The sequence below is a fragment of the Theropithecus gelada genome, chromosome 12, assembly GCF_003255815.1.
Source record: "Theropithecus gelada isolate Dixy chromosome 12, Tgel_1.0, whole genome shotgun sequence".
NCBI classification, from domain to species: domain Eukaryota; kingdom Metazoa; phylum Chordata; class Mammalia; order Primates; family Cercopithecidae; genus Theropithecus; species Theropithecus gelada.
Window position 1 is genome coordinate 19,374,664 of NC_037680.1, and position 17,178 is coordinate 19,391,841.

General features: G+C 33.1%; 1 protein-coding gene across 1 annotated transcript in view; it reads right to left on the reverse strand.

Annotated features, from left to right (window-relative positions):
* Positions 1 to 17,178, reverse strand: part of LRP1B (LDL receptor related protein 1B) — a 1,963,100-nt gene that overhangs the window by 73,740 nt on the left and 1,872,182 nt on the right. The window contains exon 83 of the mRNA XM_025404289.1: positions 12,647 to 12,811. Within this exon, the coding sequence (XP_025260074.1) occupies positions 12,647 to 12,811 (165 nt within the window). The remainder of the gene's footprint in view (positions 1 to 12,646; positions 12,812 to 17,178) is intronic.

Here is a 17,178-nt window from a genome sequence, read left to right on the forward strand (position 1 = left end):
AATAAAATTCATATACATTTTTAAGAAAATGAGTGAATTGAGGCTCCATAACTTATCAACTTTACTTTGAAAGGACTCTACATGCTCAAAAATGCTAGAGACTGATGCCCTAAATGAACAAAGTAATATACTTTTTTTATGGTGAGTAATCTTACTTTAAAACTTAGCATTTATGAATGTTATTAGTTTGGTGGCAGAAAAATGCCTATTAATGACCTGAGAAGCAAGGTAAATTTTATACACGTTAAAAGCTGAGTAACCTCATATTTATTTTGTTGCCAGAAAATGTTCACTAACTTTTAGTAGATATTTTCCTTAAAATGGCAATGTATTTTTCTAGTTGTTGATATAGAAACAAAATATCTTCATTGGCATATTAGTAGGTGAAAAACAAAGCTACTGGACGACAGAAAAAATAATGGTAGAAAATGAAGAGGTTAATAATTGTTGGAACAAGAGTAATGAAAAAACCAAGAGCCCAAAACAACAGAAGTAATTCTTCAATTACAGTCCATAGATGCCTTACAGAGATACAGAACAAGCAAAAAGAAATAAAAATTACCATGAGCAAAACAATGCAATAAACAGTGTACAAAGTACAAAAACAATTAAAGTACATTAGAACAATCTGAAAAGGTGTCACACAAACATATGATGTGATCACTGTGGATTCATTGTTTCCTACATATGTTTCTCTCTTTTTTTGCTTAAATCAGGGTTGGGAAAAGAAGTAAAATGAGACAAGTGTGAAAGAAACAAACGGTACCTGCTGAGGTACTTGAAAATTCTTCTATCCCAGTCACTCAGAGAAATGACAATGAGCTTTCATGGTTTTGTCTTATTTACAGCTGTTTTGAAACTACAGCAGGGTGACCAGGTTGTCCACAGCTAGCATATGCCTTAAATCATTCAGAGTGCAGCTGAATTATTTTTAAAAGTTCTTATTTCTCTTCCTTTGAAGAGCAGATTTCTTTTTGACAAGTAGAAATCTTCATATTCAGGGGAATATTATCTAAGTGAAACTGTTTGGTGATACAGCTGATCTTTTGTTTGCTGATGGGAAAGGAACCATCTGTTGCAAAATTGTATAATGGGCCCTATTTGCTGTTTTCAAGAATCTCTCTAGGTGCACCCTAACAAGTTGCATTGGATTCATTTATAAAGATTTTTACGGAGCAGAATTTGATTTTGATACTTGAAAAAGAAACAGTCCTGTTACAACGATTAAGGTACAGATTTATAGCAGCGATACATCCAGGGAGCTGGGGAGTTGACAGCCCACAAGGGTAGCGCAATCTGAAAGAGCATCAGTTGACCTGAGGAAAGAAGGGGAGGCTCCATACTTCATGTTTCCGGGCTCTAAATCAGTCCAGTTTTGACAGTTTCCTTAGCTCGGACACTAAGAGTAAGGTTTTCAGACTGCCTAGATTCATAGCCTACGGGTGTCAAGTACTAATTGTGGGACCATGGGGAAATACATGTTTGTATCCCTGTCTATAAAATCAACATAATAATACTACCTACCTCCTGCAGCTGTTGGGGAGAACCATGCAGAATAAATTAGGTAACACATGCGAAGCATTTCTAACTGTACCAGTCACATAGAAAGCACACAGTTATATTTTAGATCTGATTATTATGATTGGTATTATTATTATTTCTATTAAGTGAGACTCACCTTTTTTAGGTAGGACTTATTCTGTGGTTATGTCTATCAAAGTACTTAACCATTTAAGTGAATCATTCTGAAACTTTTATTAAATTTTATATTTTATTTCTATTATTTATCTGAGATAAAGTTAAATTTGAATTTACTTTTATGGTAGTGATGGGCTAGAGCTGAAATTCTCCATCAACTTTACTCTCAGGCGCTAACATTTTTAGACTTTGAAGAATGAGTCTTTCATCTCCCTTTAGCTTATAAACATGCTCAATTATATCTTTCCAAAGGAAAGAACACACATACTGTAACAGCAAACAAACCAAAAAGCAAATCTAATATCTGCCAAGTCCATCTATCTGTACAAATTTTAATTTTGGTACATCCTTGAGCTTCTTCAAAAGACAATTATACTCTCTGCTCCCAATCTGACAAATATGTGACAAAGTAAAATATTCAATTATAAAAATCACATTCCAATCCTTCACTGAAGGTACAGTGTTTTTTTTTTTAATATAAAAAAGTATCTTAATATATTACTTTCTTTGTGCTCTCAGAAAAGAGGCCAGGACCCTCAATATGAATGTATTGCTCATATAGACTGATTTTAATTATTTGGTGTGAGAAAGTTTAAGAACAATGTGTAGTGTTGCCTATATATATAAACATATGTATATATATTTTCTGTAGTTTATATATTCTGTACTTTATATAAAGTACAGAAAACAAAATGCATTAGTATACACTAATATATGAATATATATGCAATAGTGTACATGTATGTATATGTATGTGTATATATACATACATATATTTATACATATTTATACACATACATACTTTCAAAACTCACCTCTAATCACTTCCTTACTGAATCCATTAATTACTTCTCCACCATTATCTTCTTCAAATTTTCTCTTTAATTACCCAATGTTAACTAATATCTCTACCTGGAAGATCTTTCTCCAGTGACTTCTGAAACACTAGCTTTATTGATTTATCTTTTTTTTTTTTTTTTTCTGACTGCCTTTTTGTATAATAGTCTTTATGTTTTCTCTTTCTGTCTCTCAAAAAGTGTTCTTCCAAACTTCTTTCTGGTGATATTACCCAATTTTATGGCTTAAATATTTATCTATCTAAATGCCTCTGTCCCAATTTTCTGATTCTGGGCTCATTCTTCTTCCTAAACGAGGAAACTTTGTCCTCAATGGCATATATACTTTCACTAGACTATAGCTGGTTTTAGTGTTAGGTCTAATTCATATTGAAACTGCACTCTGTTTGTTAGTTAACAAAGGGTTTGCTAGATGATTACTATGAGGGTTCATTTTATGTGTCAATTAGCCTGGGCGAAGGGATGCCAAAGTAGCTAGTAAAATATTACTTCTGAGTGTGTCTGTCGAGGTGGTTTTGGATGATATTGGCATTGGAATCAGTAGACCAAGTAAGAAAGATATTTCTTCACCAGTGTGGGTGGCCATCATCAACTTCATTGAAGGCCCAAATAGAATAAAGGTGGAGGAAAGGTGAATTCTCTTTCTTGAGCTGGGACATCCATCTTCTCCTGGTTGAGGACATCGGAACTCCTGGTTCTTGAGCATCCAGACTCAAAGACTTACACCAGAATTGCTTCCTCCTTCCCACCTAGTTGCTCAAGTCATTGGCCTTAGACTGAGAGTTACACAATTGGCTCCCTTAGTTCTCAGATTTTTAGACTTGAACTGAATCACCCGACTGCCTTTGCTGATCCTTGAGTGTGCAGGCAGTATACCATTGGACTCCTTAGGCTCCACAAGCAATGTACTAATTCCCATTATAAATCTCCTTCATATATATATATATGTATATGGATGCACACATACACATATATATATGTATGTCTTGTTGATTCTTTTTCTTTGGATGATACAAATATATATGCATAAAATAAATGGAGATTAGTTCTATTTATTTATACTATTTTTCTTCGTAGATTGAAATTCTTTGTATATATCTTCTAAAATGTTCCAGCAAGTAGTCATACCGGAAAGTCATAAAATAAACTCTTTTTTACTTTTTATTTATTTATTTATTTATTTATTTATTTATTTATTTATTGAGATGGAGTCTTGCTCAGTCGCCCAGGCTGGAGTGCGGTGGCGTCATCTCGGCTCACTGCAAGCTCCACCTCCCGGGTTCACGCCATTCTCCTGCCTCAGCCTCCCAAGTAGCTGGGACTACAGGTGCCCACCACTACGCCCGGTTAATTTTTTTGTATTTTTAGTAGAGATGGGGTTTCACCGTGTTAGCCAGGATGGTCTCGATCTCCTGATCTTGTGATCTGCCTGCCTTGGCCTCCCAAAGTGCTGGGATTACAGGCGTGAGCCACCGCGCCCGGCCTATTTATTGTTTTTGAGATGGAGTCTCATTCTGTTGCCCAGGCTGAAGTGCAGTGGCACAGTCTTGGCTCACTGCAACCTCTGCCTCCTGGGTTCAAGCAATTCTCCTGCCTCAACCTCCCTAGTAGCTGGAATTACAGGCACCTGCCACCATGCCTGGTTAGTTTTTTGTATTTTTAGTAGAGATGGGGTTTCACTATGTTGGCCAGGCTGGTCTCGAACTCCTGACCTTGTGATCCTCCTGCCTCGGCCTCTCAAAGTGCTGGGATTACAGGCGTGAGTCACTGCACTTAGCCCATAATAATAAACTCTTACAATTTAACTTGATAACAGACAATAGCTAATGTCAAATATGGTGAAGATGTAATTTAAATCACTAATCATCTATAAACAATAATAAATATTATTAAGGTCTATATTTTATTTAAACATTGTATTGCTCATAAGAAAAATGGAAATGTCTTGGAATCTCATAGAGTTCTTTAAATTTCACTTATATGACATGTCCCTTACATAGCAAAATTGTCAGTAAAAATGGCTGATTGTATAATATTTCATCACTAATATTTAAAGGAAAAACATCAATTTGGTGCAGTGTTAAATAAATTGTTTTTGGTATTGGGGAGACCTGGGAATAAAATCATGTTTGATTTTTAAATTGTGTAACTTTAGAAAACTTAGATTTCCTCTCTGCATCATGTTCTGTAAGCAGTGATAGCAAAACATACTGTGTACAGGTAAAACACATGGCACAATGCCTGCCACATAGCCAGTCCACAGTAACTGGAAGTTTTACTATTAGTAGTAATATTGGCATTATTACCACTATTATTATTAAACAAATTATCTATGCTTAGGCTATTATTTAAACTTGACTGAGTATATGCCCTTGCTATGAAGCTTCATATAAAATTATATTGCTCATTTTTTCTTATTTTTATACTTTTGGACATAAGATGCCCATAAGTCAATTCATATATCTCAGCTGAAATAATATACGTTGAAGTACATAACAATAGAATAAAATATTTTCTATTATATGGATAAATATATGCATGGATATTGTAAAGATTTATCATTAGTTCCCATTAAAGGAGCATTAAATTTATATGATTTGGTTGCATTGTATCTCTAGTAAATGGACCTATTTAACTATATGTCACCTTTAGTAATATAGTCATAGTCCGCTATTTCTTTGATATGGGCAGATAGTGCTGATTTTCAGTGATAATAAGTAATGTATTAGAGCACTTAATTTGGAATAATCAAGGTTCTCAGATTCTGGTCTTAATACTTAACCACTCTAGATCACTTGGAAAAAATGCCACAATGTAAACATCATACAGTAATAAAAATTAACATATCTAAGGAATTTAGCAGAATTCTTATAAATAAGCATTCACAATATAGCAATTGCTACATTAAAGATATAACTATGTTTATACAATTTCCAAAATAGTATACTATGCTCAATATAGATATTACTACCTATTTGCTAATAATTGTAGAGTAAAATTTGTTGGAATACGTTTTGTCAAGTAATATATCAATCACTATTGACACCCATTTTCTCAAAAGCAATATACTTTCATTTGAATATTGTAGAGGTATATTATGTTGATATTTTTCAATAACTTACTGTAATCCTGGTGAGTGTCTGTCTTTAAAAGCTAGATTTATTTGATAAACTGTTGTTAAGCTAATTATAAAAATACTACTTATTGATATAATTTAATGAATATTTAATGACGAAGTATGCAAAAAGTCCTCTCAGCTTAATATTGGACAGATATATTAGAATTTATTTTCCCCTATCTACACAAGGCTCGAACAAGTATGTCTGATTGCCACAAACGAATGCTAGCAAAAGTAATTCCTTCTGAGCTTTCTGTGACATTGGGACCGATTATTATTTCTGTGCAGTAGATACATGCTACTGAGCATTATTAATCTGCTCTCTTTTTAAGCCAATTTTTAATTCATACTTATTTGTCTATGTGAACTATGACACTTACCCCTATTTAACTTGGTCCTGGTTGAGTCAGTCTGGTGCTTTCAAATTTTTGTGTTTGAGTATGATGTTTTATACCTAACTAGTTTTTTATATATATATATATATGATTTTTTAGTTCAGTTGGTCTGATAAAAACATTGAATGTAAGGAATAGCAGTATTTAAGTGACACTTAAACTGCAGAGCATACTTATAAATGTTTATATTTAATGCCCTTCTATGAAAATACTATCAAAATACGACATAATACTCAAAACATTTTTACTATTTGGACAGTGGCCACATTCCTGTCCTTTTATATAGCATAGACATCATAAACTGAGACAAAGTACCACCGTGTCATCCAGTTAGTTACAGGACTGCGATAGAAAAGCCTATCTCCTGACCTCTTGTCCCCAAGACTACTCTCCTTTGTGAATCTGTCTTGACTTCAGACTTTGATTCATGGAATAGAAGTTCTGAATGCTTGAAAATAAAAATGCTAGTCTTTTCAATAAGGAGATTTGACATTTTACTTTTCTGCTTAATGTAACGCTTTCCTGGATTTAAAGTGAGTGTCCATTTATAAATAATTTTAGCTAGTTGACTATGGCTGTCAGGTTTTCTTAAGTATCAAAAAGATTACACAGAACTATTCAGCAAAGCCTGACAAAGAAAAGGAAGAATTGTGGGCTTTATCTAGCTCCCTCCCAGGTACTTCTTAATATATTCTGATATGCTTCAAATTATAGGTCACGATTTATTTATACTTCTGGAAGGTTTATTTTCAGCCAGCATTGTGTAAATAAGATTGAAGCATTTTTGTCTTTTCTGTGAATATAAGTAAACTAACTTAAGCCTTCTAACATTAGTCCACAGAGCCGGAAGACTGAATAGTTTAGAACTGCTCTCACCATATGGTCCAAACGAATCACTAACTCTGACGTATGAAGCCAGCAGCAAAATTAGACAGAATCTTACTTTTATTATCTCACAGGTATTTTATGAAGATTCAAAGGGAGAGAACAGTGTCTGGCACTTAGTAAGCAACCAATAAAAATAATTATCATGATCCTGACAATATTTTAATTTCTAATAATAGTTTCCAATAATAATTATTGTTGCTATTTTAATTTTCAATAATAACAAGAATACATGTTAATTGTGGGGTATCTGGAAAATATGCAAGTATAAAGAAGGATCTATTTCTTTATACAGACATTTTATGTATACATAATTTCCCTACTAGGCTCATATTATACAGCTGTTGCATATCCTATTGTTTTTGAATTTAAGTTTCTATCTCCAAATTTGTAATACCACAAATAACACAATTGAATGCTCTCACTTCTAAATTTGTTCTTTTTTATTACTACATAATCCTTGGGACACATTTCAAAAAGTGATAATATTTAGTCAAAGGACATTGACAACTTTTTAAACTCGTGCTGAAAATTTCAAAATCACTTGCTGCAAAGTTTGCATCATGAACATTGTCTTCTGGTAGTGATTTGCAAATGCTGGTTTCCTCCATGTCTGACTGGGCTCCTCCTCTGCTTCCTGCTCCCCAAACTCCTGCATACATGTATGAGACTTATCTTTGCCACTTTCTTATTATGCTTTCTGTGTTTTTTCTACTTGCCTTGTTAGAGTTATAATTTCCTATATTACATACTTGTTAAACTATGTTCTTTGTGTTTTCAATTTTAACATCATTAATTATTTACCTGAAAATGATCATACTATCTAACACAATCTACAGATTCATCGCAATTTCTATCAAAATGCCAACGTCACTTTTCCCAGAATTAGAAAAAACTATCCTAAAATTCATCTGGAACAGAAAAAGGGCCTGAATAGCCAAAGTAATTATAAGCAAAAAGAAACTGGAGGCATTACATTACCTGACTTCAAATTGTACCACAAGGCTATAGTAACCAAAAGAGCATGGTTCTGGTATAAAAATAGATGCATGGATCAATGGAACAGAATAGAGATCCCAGGAATAAAGCTACATGCTTACGGCCAACTGATCTTTGACAAAGTTAATAGAAACATTCAATGTGGAAAGGACACCCTATTCAATAAATGGTCCTGGAGCTCTAACTCTCACCATATACCAAAACAAACTCAAGATGAATTTAAAATTTAAATGTAAGAGCTGAAACTATAAAAAATGCTAGAAGAAAACCTAGGAAAAGCTTTCCTGGACACTGGCCTAAGCAAACAATTCATAACTAAAACTTCAAATGCAAATGTATCATTAACAAAAGTAGATAAATGGAACTTAATTAGACTAAAACATTTCTGCACAGCAAAATAATCAACAGACTGAACAGACAACCAAAGGAATGGGAGAAATTATTTGCAAATTATGCATCCGACAAAGGGCTATAATATCCAGAATCCAAAAGGAACTCGAACAATTCAACCGTAACAACAACAACAACAAAAAAACAAATAACCCTATTAAAAAGTGGTTAAAGAACATGAACACTTTTCAAAAGAAAACATACAAATGACCCACAGTATATAAAAAGTTCAAAATAATCACAAGAGAAGTAAAAATCACAACGAAATACCATCTTACATCAGTTAGAATGGCTGCTAGTAAAAAGCCAAACAATAAGAGATGGCAAGGACATAGAGACAAGGGAACACTTATACACTGTTGGTGGGAATGTAAATTAGTACAACCTCTATGGAAAACAGTACGGAGGTTTCTCAAATAGCTAAAAATAAAACTGCCATTTGATACAGCAATCCCACTACTGAGTATATTCACGTAACGGTAAGAAATATGATTATATCAAAAACATACTGCATATGTAATGTATGTTTATAACAGCAATATTCACAACAGGAAAAATATGGAATCAACCTACGTGTTCAACAACGAATGACTGGATAAAGAAAATGTGGCATACACACACACACACACCCCATGGGATACTACATAGCCATAGAAAATAATAAAATCCTGTTTTTTGTAGTAACATGGATGAAACTGAAGGCCATTATCTTGAGCAAAACATCTCAGAAAGTCTGTTACCACCTGTTCTTACTTATAAATAGGAGCTAAATAATGTGTACACATGGACATATTGTGGAATAATAGACATTGGAGAATTGGAAAGGTGGGAGGAGGGTAAAGGATAAGAAATTACTTAATGGGTAAAATGTACACTATTCAGCTAATGGTTACACTAAAAGTCCAGACTTCACCACTACACAATATATCCATGTAACAAAACTGCATTTGTATTCCCTAAATTTACACAAATAAAAAACACAGCCCGAACAAGTCAAGTAGAACCAAATATCCAGTTTTCAGCATTCCTTAAATATAAAAATATCCAGTTTTCAGCATTCCTTAAATATAATTAATACCTATGTTAAGGGAGCTAGGATGCAAAGATTGATTTAAATAAAAGTCTTCATTTAAATGAGAAGTGAAAGTAAAGCAAAGATGGGCAGTTTAAACGTATGTTCACTCTTCAAGATATCAGTTAGGTGACTGTGTATTTTATGCTCCACATACATATATGACTTGAGATCCTTCACTACATATGTTTTGTCATTAGTTTCATAATGTTACAAAGTTATCCAAAAATTCCTGGCTGAACTTGATTTTGAGCAATCTACCATCTGATTTGGGGACAGTTACCAAGACAGAAAACCCTTGAATGAATGAGGAGGAATTATCTTTCCGTCTATTTGCCTGTTACTGTCAGGGTATTTCCCATTGCAGAGAGGATTCTGATTTTATTTCCTTCCACAACAGAGGCCTCTTTCATCCTCTTGCTTTATTTCGGGGGGGGGGGGGCGGAAATTACTGCCAAAGTCTTCAGATGTGGTGGCAGAGAGAACTACAATGACGGCTTCTGCCTTCTTCCCGTATACTTAAAATATTCAATTCAAATGTGTTGCCCACCATATCCCAAATTGCACTTTCACCTCTTAACCTAGTAGGCTAGCTGTGCTTTTGCATATTTTCAGACTCCCAAAGTAAGATCTGCTTCCCCTCAGCATAACTCCAACTTTAAGAGTGGAAGAAAGTAATTGGGAATGTTGTTTCAAATGTACAAACCCTCTAGTTCCATTCCTCTAAATCAACTGGGTCGGAAAGCTTGACTCACTTTGATGTAAACATTCAAAGACTAAATAACAGACCTATAGGAGTAAAAAAAATACCAAACATCTTGTATATATTATAGAGAATAAGTGTTCATACAAGTAAAGATTAAGTGTAAATATAGCTGTTAACAGCATAAATGTCTTAATGATATCTATGATGCATAAAAACTTACAAAAATTTTCTCTATTTTCAATAATAAATTCCTAATACTACACTTTACTCTGATTTCAATTATTTTGTCAAAAGCAAATTTTATCTTAACTCTATCCTCCTATGAGCAGGTCATAAAAATAAACGACATGGATCCTTATTGGTATAATCAATATCAAAATATTTCATTTTTTAGTATCTATTTATATGAATATAGCTCATATATTTTATTTTTAGTGTTCATTATTACAAAAAATAACCTTAAGGAATGAGACAAACCCATTCCTACATGTAAAATTTTAATTATGCCTCACAGATGTGTACTTTTAATTAACTAGTGACATTTCTTTTGTTCAATTATTATTGTTCCATACAACTGTCATAAACTTATAAATTATAATTTAGCCTGCCCCAAACCCTAGTTATATAGTGTCCACATAGGAATTTGCCAAAAGGCTTAACTGTAAGTAAACCAACAATGAATAAATCTATGAATTGCTCACTGGGATTTGTTTAACAAATTAACATTTGTGTGGAGATAATGAGGTTCTACAGTCTATAATACCAAACAATGTTTTTATAAAACCACATTTTAAAAGTGAAAAATGATGCTTTTTAAGTGACTTAATTACATATCATATAATTATTATTAGATGCTGTAAAATAAACTACATGTCTGTATCTCATATTGAATTCATATGAGAACTCATTTATATTAAAAAATATTTTTCCTGAACATATTATTCATGTAAATCAGGATATAATTGTGTGCACAGATAAAGTTGAACAGATTTTGAGCACGCTCCAAAGTTTAGACAAATGAGTTGAACAAAACACTAAAAGTTGTGCTGTATCTATATACAACTCTGGATGCATCAACAAGACAGCAGATTCAATGTTTTATAGAGATTTATCCCTGCGGATGTGTTGCAGGTTCAATAGATAGCAATAGTGTGGAATTTCAAATTGTTTACTTGGTCTAAATATTTTTAAATATAAATATAGATAAATCATCCAGCTATAACACCATGGTTTTCATTATCTCAATGAGAAAATTAAGTTACCAATTAAATAATAAAATTTCCAAACAATTCATTTTTTATGAGAAAAAAATTTTTCCCTAAAGGAGATATTATGTGTGTTACTAAAATACACTCACATATTCCTATAGTAACAGAAAATACTTTATGATCTAGCCTCCCTTAGGAGAATAATCTGTGCCTTTTATAGTTCAATCTAATCAAACTCCTGAATATTTTTTCAGAATGCTATTAGTTAGAATAATTCCATTATGAATTAATAAGACAAAATATAGACATAAAATTATCAAACTTTTCCTATTAGAATGCATTTCAGAAACAGCTTGACTTTTCTGATCCACACTGAAAATTCTTCATGTAACTCTTTCAGTTAGCAATACATTAAATACTTCAAAACGTAGCATAAACAATAGAAGCAGTAAGAACTCCCAGCAAGACAGAAATTAACCATGTAGGGGAATGTGAAAATAATATAGACTGACTTTCCATTTGACTAAATTTGCATTTATGGTAGTAAAATTAAATGCTCTTGAATCACAATATAATAGTTGTATGATATCCCTTGCACTGAATATTGGCATTTGCAAATTAGATTTTATTCATTGGGGTTATTTTTTTCTTATGGAATGTATTTTAAATTTAATACAAGTCAGTGGAAGAATATGTTTCTATGTTCGTTTATGTGCTGCACAGAACGCTTTCTGCAAACATGGCTATTGTATAAATTAATAATAATCTCAAATATATCCTAAGATGTAGAAATCTTGAATTTTCAAAGCATGTTATATGACACAGTGTGATGCCAAAAGAGTAGTTACAATTTTAGATGGGAATCAGGATGCTATCAGATTCTCTGTTACTGTTTATTTACATTTAAAATAATCCTAATTTTCAATAACAATTGATTTTTAGCATTAGGAAAACTATTTGTGCAACAATAACAACAACAACAAAAATCCATAAACTTTGGGGTAAAACATAGTAAGCCTGGAAAATTGGCTCTACTAATCATTCTGAGCCAGGGGCAAATTATCTATAAACACTGAGCCTGTCACATGGTACATGCTCAACCCAGAGTAATGACCATTAGTATTGTTAAATTTTTGGCTTGAACTTTTATATACTGAATTTAGAACAAATGCCATTGATTTAATTTTGTGTTAGTATATTGTGTTAGTCTATTCTTCATTAAGATACTAGGAAGTATGATTGTAACATTAAGTATTTTTGATTCATATATAAGAAAAAATGCAAAAGATTTGAAATACAATGACACTGAAATATTTACCTAGAACTGATGGTACGCAAGTTCCTCCATTCTGGCAGTAGTTGCTACAGTGGTTGACTTCACATCTTTCTCCTGAATAACTAGGCCAACAGTGACACCTCAAATCACCCTTCTCATTTAAAATGCATCTTCCTCCATTTTCACAAGTTAACTTACATGAATCATCTGTTTATGAGAAGAAATGTACAAATTAGCATGTTTTCAGGGAGTAATTTAATATAGATATTTCAAATAGATACAATATTTAAATACTAGGATCTTTTGTTTCCATAAAATAATTACCCCAAGTACAAAAGTAGAAAAAATTAAATACTATCTGAAAACAGATAGATTCTAGTTGTTGAATGGTACATGTACATATTAATGTTGAATGGTAAATATACATATTCTTCTTTAAATTTAAAGCATTATTAACTTTTTCTTATATTTGTAAAATATTGAATAGTAAAACTAACTGAAACTTTCTAAAAGTAATATATTTTCATCTTCTTTCTTTCTTTTATGTTATTGAGACAGGGTCTTTCTCTGTCACCCAGACTGGTGGGCAGTGGCATGATCACAGCTCACTGAAGCCTCAACTTCCTTGGCTCCAGTGATCCTCCCATCTCCACTTTCCAAGTAGCTGGGACTATAATTTTTTAAAATTTTTTATAGAGACAGGTTCTTACTATGTTGCCTAGGCTTCTAAAAGTAATATATTTTCCAACCAAGAAATTTTCCTTATAATATGGACAAACATAGCTTATTTTTAGGAGTAGTTGATACTAAAAAAAAAAAAAAACTTTAAATTTATAAGTTACATTTATAGCATATGCACACACACACACACACACTATTCGTTCTATAGTGTATGCATGTGTGAATATACATAATATAGAGAAATGTTTACATGAAGAGAGACTCTTTGATGTTGGTCTCTATTAACCATATATAAATGTCCCAAACTAAAAGTCATTGAGATTTGGTACAAGTTGGTTATAGAACAAAGTTAGAAACATTTCCATATGTAACATTTGTCCCAAATGATTCTGTACAGTCTACCTACTTAATAACATTTTCACTCAGAATAAAAAAGGCTGGACATTCCTTGGGGTAGCAAAATTCTTTTTAACAATATGGTAAGTATGATTTATGATAAAGATAGGCCTGGAATCATTTTCAAGGTTATTTTGCTATACATATTGACATGGCCTTCTCCATTAGAAATGCTGCTTTGCTTTGAGCAACATACAGTGTTCAATGGAACAAAACCGATTGAGATAGTTGTAATAGGCATTCTATTCTATAATATGCCCTTTACTATAATAATGCCCATTTTATAGTTAAAGTAGGTAAAATCAAAGCAATCTATAATCCTTATTCAAGATGCACTGGCACATACATGACAGAAGCTTGAATATATCACTGCAATGATTTCAAGAGCATCTTTAAGCACCTCAGTGGCTTCAAATGACACAATGATTTAAGTATCACGTCCACGGTCATAAATAGAAACTGTCAGTAGTGCCATACAATTCTGGGACTTGCCTCATTGAAGAGAAAAGTTTCTAATACATTGTCATGTAGGCAGGCTTCAGACTGGCATTACTGAAGTTTGTATTAATATGAAGAATTCTCTCATGATGTAAAATAAGTGTATTATAAAAAATTACAGTGGTATAATGAGACCTGTGTTTAGGTCCTGGTTCTGTCGCTTACTAGGCATACAAGTTAACTGATTTGAGCCTCAGTTACTTCACTTTAAAATGTCCTTAATGACAACTATACAAGCTAACTCAGGTTTGTATGAGTAGTAAATAAGAAATGGGAAAAACTATAAAATATAAAATTATAACACTTTTTATATGCTATTGACCTAGTGCCCACAAGGTTTACTGAGGATGGAGCTCCAGTGGAGTAACATACAGGAAGACCTACGGGTGAGCTCTGGAGGAAATGAATGAAAGTCACTGTGAGTGGACCTAGATCGGAGAGGGTAAAGAAATGAATCATGATAGGTAAATGTTTTTGAAGAAATAAGCAGTGAGTAAGAGAAGATCCATGGATTTTAGACTCCACCCCAAAAGTAATGTGGTATCTTGGAAAGGTAATGTACTGGCAGGGGTTAAAACGGCAGCTTAAAAAAGCAGGGGGGCTCTCAGAACTTTGTATACATTATCCAGGATAGGTAAGATGAGGACTCAAAATAGAGTAACATGGGATGAATGAATGTGGATGTATTCTAACGGTCATTTGGAGGTAAAAATCACAGCAGTGTTATGTGAAGAAAAATGAGGAATGCCTATTACAACTATCTCAATCAGTTTTGTTCCATTGAACACTGTAGGTTGCTCAAAGCAAAGCAGCATTTCTAATGGAGAAGGCCATGTCACTATGTATAGCAAAATAATCTCGAAAATGATTCCAAGACTATCTTTATGATTCTTCAGTTTCTGACCAGGACAATTAGGTGGGAACACAAGGATGACAGGAAATGGAGAGGTAGTTTTGAGGTTGCATACTAAACTGAAGATGCCCATGCAAATATAAGTGGGAATCTCCAGCAAATTATTGACTACAGAGATCAGACTCCCAAGAAATATGTGGAGTGGAAATATGCTTGTTTAATTTAAAATTTACCAAAACATTTCTATCTCAGTCAACATTATTTGTCCTAATAAAGGTTGTGGATGTGGACAGTGAAGATAAACACTTAAGGCATCATGATCACAGGTAGGATTATTATGGGGTACTCATTTTTACCTGTCAGTTCTATGAAAACTACAAGGATATTCAAAATCCCTACATGTTGGGGCATGCACATTACTATAACGTGCCTCATTAGGCACCAGAAATTTTAAAGTACAACATTGCCTGATGAAATGGAAGTGGAGTTACATTCTTGCAAAACTCATAATAATGGTTCTACAATGAAAAAAAGAGCTGCTTTTGTCAATAACTAAATCACCCCCAGAAGCCAACCTCCAGCAATTATAATCAACTATAGGAAAAAGCAGGTGAACACTTCCCTAAGAATGAATAATATTTGAATTTCAAATTCAATACACAAAGCGTTATTAAAAATGTTCAGTGTACTCATCATTTAACAATAGCAGCTAGAGGTAGACAAATAATTATAAACAAATGAAAAGCATATAACATTGGCTATAGCAAACGTTAATGTCAGAAAAAAATAACTGGCATTTATCTTCACCAATCAATAATTCTGAAATCCACTCATTTATGTTCCAACTAAAATGGTCCAAACTGTTTATGTTTCAAGACCTACAATGTGTAAAGGCTAATTTGAGTGTTGTTTTCACTTTGATTAAATGTAAGATTTTCTCTTAAGTTACAAGAATGGGCTTTGAGGTTTCTGAAATCACGCCTTTTAAGCAGGGTTGAAAGAGCAAAACACATCTCCAAAAAAAGTTTTAGATCATGGATAAGTGTGTATTTAGATAAGCAAGATTCCTTCTTTCAAGCATAAAATGATACAATTTAGTGACTTAATGCAGCAAAAAAACTTGTTTTATTTTCTTACCTACTTCAAAGTGACATATTGATTTTAAAGGGCTATGTGTCTATTTTTCAAGGTATCGTGCTAGCCATTCTATCCATGTTATTGCTAGAATTTCCAGTAACTCTGGAAATGAGTACTCTGGGTGACACAGAGACACTGGGATATATTGTGTGATGATTAAGAGAATGGACCACCTACATTCACCCTGGGGTGCCATCATTTACTAAGTAATGTTAGACAATCAAATGAGCTTCTAATGCTTCCATTTTATCTGTAAAATAGGAGAAATTAGTACATAATAAAATTTGAAGATTAAATTAATATATATGTCTATAAACATACATAGAATTATGCTTTCCTCATAGGTTTTCAAAATATTTAGTATTATTTCTACTGTCAGTGATAGTAATATTAGTAGTAGTTATTGTTAGTTCTATGTTGTATAGAATAAACTGAGACCAAGGGAAGCAGGTATACAGTCCAAGCACAACAAAGTTATTTAAGTGGTAGACCTTGGCCTACTCTAAAACTTCATCTCAGCCCTACACTAGGTCATGTCCTTGCAGGGTATTCACAGAATTTAGGTTGTTGGATACATAATTTGGATCAAAGAAAGAGGAAAAAGGAGGAGGATTGCATAGAAGAGATTGTGGAAACATGGGATTACACAGAAGAGGATTACATAGAAGAGGAAAGGAAAACCAACAAAAACTGTCTGAACTTGACTCTAAACAATAGTTGTAACATCAGAGCCAATGTCAAAGTCCCTTGGTAGCATTATTAGTTTATTTCTGTGCATTATACTAACCTCTCTCCTAATTGCCTCTCTCAGCCAAATTTTCTAAGTAGACACGGTACACAGGAGGCACCTGTGAGGGCAATGGGTAAGGGATTATGTGGGACTACTGAAGGTATGACATTTTTACAGAAAAGTTGTTCACAGTTAAAGGATCTGTTTCTGAGAGGTTAAGTGGAATAGATACCTTTGCAGAGTCTTCCTCTGTGATGCAGTCAGAACAGCATTTGAGAA